The sequence below is a fragment of the Malurus melanocephalus genome, unplaced genomic scaffold, assembly GCF_030028575.1.
Source record: "Malurus melanocephalus ecotype Western Australia unplaced genomic scaffold, MMel_1.1 scaffold_241, whole genome shotgun sequence".
NCBI lineage: Eukaryota > Metazoa > Chordata > Aves > Passeriformes > Maluridae > Malurus > Malurus melanocephalus.
In genome coordinates, this window is record NW_026623473.1 from 900737 (window position 1) to 904833 (window position 4097).

The window sequence follows — 4097 nt, forward strand, 5'->3', positions numbered from 1 at the left end:
CTTTGACTACAATGTATTGATATCTAATGTCCATCTCTAAAATGAAGCCGGTAAGACTTCACACACTGTTCTCAGGACTTATTACTATTTTACAGTCCATTTATTTCCATTTCTTCCAGCCATTGTCTCATTCATATGATGTAGATAGTCCCTTGCTAATTTCCAGGCCACAGGTAATCCAGACAAAATTGCCAAGAGTTCTTTTTATTTTAAAAAGTCTCACTTTCCTCTGATTACTGGCTACCAAACCATTCAGCAAGTCTTGATGAGGCTGCTCCATGCTCAGCTTTAAGGCTTTGTCTCCTAAATCCAGTGGTTAGSAAGCAGAGGCTTGCCTTTCACCAAGTAGGATCTTGGTATCCAGCAYCCCAGACCTCTGCAGGCTCCTCATGCCGGCTTTGCCATGAAAGCAGGGGCAATGACTCCAGTTTGCTTTTTTGCCAAAGCTGCCTCTTTCTTCAGCTGTATCCTAGCACATCTTTGTACAGTTCTGGAACTCGTTCAGGATCCACAGGCCGKGGCAAGAAATGTGTGAATTTCTGGTGTCTTTTGGACCTTGCCCCATCTCTGGGAGTACCGTCTTTGTTAAGTGCTACAAAGTATCTCCGCCCTGAATCTCCATGTTTGTACACATTGGACGAGTAAGTGTTGTACCAGTTTTCCTCAAATTGTTCCCTGAAGATGCATTCAGAAGTTAGTTTCTCCTACAGAAAGAAGGAGAAAAGAAAAGTAAGTTAAGCTGTCACTAGATATTTGAACACAAGAAAAAATATGAAAAAAAATAAAATAAAATGCTTTAGGCTTTGTGTAGCCTCACTGTTCATTTAACTGTCAACCAACCAAACCCAAGAAGAGTATGCAGACCTGACAATGAGTTTGGAAACCTGAACCTGTACTCACACAGTTCTGGATTTAAACATGAATTAAATAACAATCCATATACAAAAACATTACTTATTTATGATTTACTTTAATTCATCTGCYGTAGAGGAATTATACCATGTAGCGCTCTGTCTTGGGATATCTACTGTTCTAATAATGAGATTTGGTGGAGGGACTCAGATGCAACATAACAGAGAGGGAAGGTATTTCCATATTTCTTTSTGGTGTACATCACTTCTCACATTTTAAACTGGAATGACCACAACCGGAAAAAGTGGTGAAACAGAATATTTAATCTCAAGATGTTTTAAAACTGGAAAGAAGATGTAAGACTGGTATTACCCTGAATGCATTGTAAAAATCAATTCTTTTGATTCAAGGTTATACTGTGTATTTCAAAAATAAATTACATATTCCAACAGGAAAAGGTGTTAGTTTTTTGAAAGCTGAGTTGAACTTCTTGAGGGGTTTACATAGTGTTAAGAAGCTGATCAAAACCTCAAGATGTATGAACTGATATTAAAGCGGTACTTACAGAGCCATAGAGTTCTCCCTTCTCATTCATTCCAAGGTAAAGGCCACTGTCCACGCCTCTAATACTGACCAGTCCCACGGCCACACTGATGAATTCAAGGATACCTGAAAAAAAAAATTGCTTTAATTAGTTTTGTAACCACACAATACATACATAGCATYCAAAAACTCAGTTGAAAACAAGTAGAAAGAAACTTTCTTTTAAYGTTGCATGTGAAAGGATTTTATGCAGCACTGAGGCTAAAGCCATCGCTACTTTGCTGTTGGAGTCTTTAATGATTGTACACTATTTGCTAAACTACCAACTCAAATATTGGAAGATAGGTTTGAATTACCTGAAAATATACTTCACTACTTCTACAGAGTTATCTTWAAAAAACACATCCATTATTAGGTCATTTGAATGGAAATCAAAGTACAGATGGGAATTTTATATAACAGAATCTACCCACARAAAAAGAAAAGTATTTGCCAGACATCTTATCTAGCATATGGACCCACACCTCTTGACACAACTTGCTSTCTTTAGTGCAGGCTTTTAAAGTGCATGAAATATGCTGCTTTTTTTGCTACTGTTTGGATTATAACATTATTTATACTACATTTGCCCAAAAATGTAATATATATTAATAAAATATTTGAGAGATGAGGTACTATTTGAAGCCTGTATTTGGCAAAGGTAAGCCAACATACTTAACCAATTGATATGCACAGATTACAGTACATACAAAACATGAAAGAAAGGGAAYGTGTGAACTGGCTTTTTGGAAGTTGTTAACAGTGTAAACAAAGCCTCAAAAAGAAGTGCCAGAATCATATCTAAGATATTGCTGTTCAGCAGCAAAACCACAAAACATTAAAAAAACACCTGAATCTAAGGTAAGTACTTTTAAATAGTGCAGCTGATTATGACTTTTTGTCTGCTTACTATTTATGATTTCAGGAATAATTTTTGCTCTCATTCAGACAGACTATCTGGACTATACAATAACTTAAAATATTTTCAATTTTAATTGAATTTTGGCAGGTTTCTTAGTTGTATTAACAAACAGCAAAGAAAATWAATCCTTTACAAAGAGTAAGCATTAAAAATGATATCACACATAAATCATCCTTGTTTTCCAGCTCCTAAGCACTGAGTCCCATAAAAGAGCTTGAGGTATTTTGTCTTTCTGATATCATTTTCAAAGCTATCCTTTTCCAAAAGTATAATAAGCAGGTGATACAACCCACGAAGAAACCACATCAGACAAACCTGCCAAGAGTAGTGGTAGAATAAAGGTAGTACAATTCTWAAAAGCTCAGTAAATGTTAGATCTACAGCTAACTGGATTTTCCTTTTAAAGCAAGATTTATTTCATGTTTACACGCTGCAGGAAATCTTCCTTCTGAGAAGGACTGTCTGCTTGACTACTGTTTTACTTCTTAAACCATCCATGTGTTATAAAAGCAATTAAGAGCCATTCTAGCTGCTTGTTTTGACTATGGGGAGGATGACAGGAAGCTCTTTAATCACCTTTTTATGACGGCTAAATCAATACACACCAAAACTCACATGTAGTTGACAAGAGCAGGTTCATTCAGATGTCCATCTTCTACAACTACAATGTGGGATTTACTCTCATATCACAGGACACTTTTACATTTTGGGGTTATCTTCACCTCCTTGGGGTTTATTGACAAAGATAACTGGGAAGCATTTTAAGCATTTAATCAAAKAGGCATTTCAGACTCCTCTGCTTCATCTTTCTGTCCAGTGCAGCAAARCAGCTAATGCAGCCTAAGGATCACCATGCCCAAAACTCAAGAAACTCGGATGCCAATAGTGAATAGAAAAAGGATCAGGCTGACCCTCGACCATTCCCACTAAACCTACCATGTGCTTATAGAGCCGCAGCATAGGCTCAGCAATACTTATCTCCTGACTCCCCTGGGATGCGCAGCCCTCCTTCCTTACCCTGCCGTGGTGCAGACCCCATGGTCTAACGCCGGAGGGTGAAGCCTCTCGGTTCTGAGGACTCATCCACCTGCCTCACCATCACCAGCATCACCCCTCCCGCCAGGAGCACGACTGCTCCCTGTGCACACAGACGCGCTTACACACACACACACACGCACACAAGCGCGCACACGCGGGTTCCGTGCCGCAGCCGCCTACCGAAGAGACTGTGGTCCTGGCGGGTGCCGCGCACGCTGCCGTCGGGCAGGATCTGCAGGTGGAAGCCGGTGCGGCAGTASAGCTGCCGCCGCCGCAGGATGCCCTGCAAGTGCGCCAGGTCCGCCGCTGCCGCCGCCGCCGCCGCTGCCGAGGAGCGGCGGTCCCCCCTGTCCGCCGGGGCGCGGCGGTCCCCGAGCAGCGCCGGGCGCTCCCCGGCGGGTGGCAGCAAAAAGTGGGCACCCACCGGCTGCCCCAGGCCGTCCAGGCCGCCCAGGAAGCCGCCCAGCTCGGCCAGCGGAGCCATGCGGGCGCGGGGCGAGAGGGCTAGGGCGCGGCGGAGAGCGGCTGCCGGCCTCTCCCGGTGGGCATGTGGGGGTGCGCGGCGGAGCCCCAAGCATGGGGAGCCGGCAGGGCCGAACGGAACCGAGCCGGGCCGTGCTGATCGAGCCGGTGTGAGCCAGGCGGCGGGGTGCTGTTCATCAGCCCCGCGTGTGTGGATATATATACGGCGGTCCCCTGACAT

At 43.3% G+C, this 4097-nt stretch overlaps 1 protein-coding gene across 1 annotated transcript; it reads right to left on the bottom strand.

Annotated features, from left to right (window-relative positions):
* Positions 1-373: 373 nt before the first annotated feature.
* Positions 374-4097, bottom strand: FGF20 (fibroblast growth factor 20). The gene is made up of 3 exons (XM_057375178.1): positions 3575-4097; positions 1418-1521; positions 374-704 (listed from the first exon to the last, which is right to left on the bottom strand). The coding sequence occupies exons 1-3, from the start codon at positions 4095-4097 to the stop codon at positions 459-461; spliced, it is 873 nt and encodes a 290-aa protein (XP_057231161.1). The 3' UTR covers positions 374-458.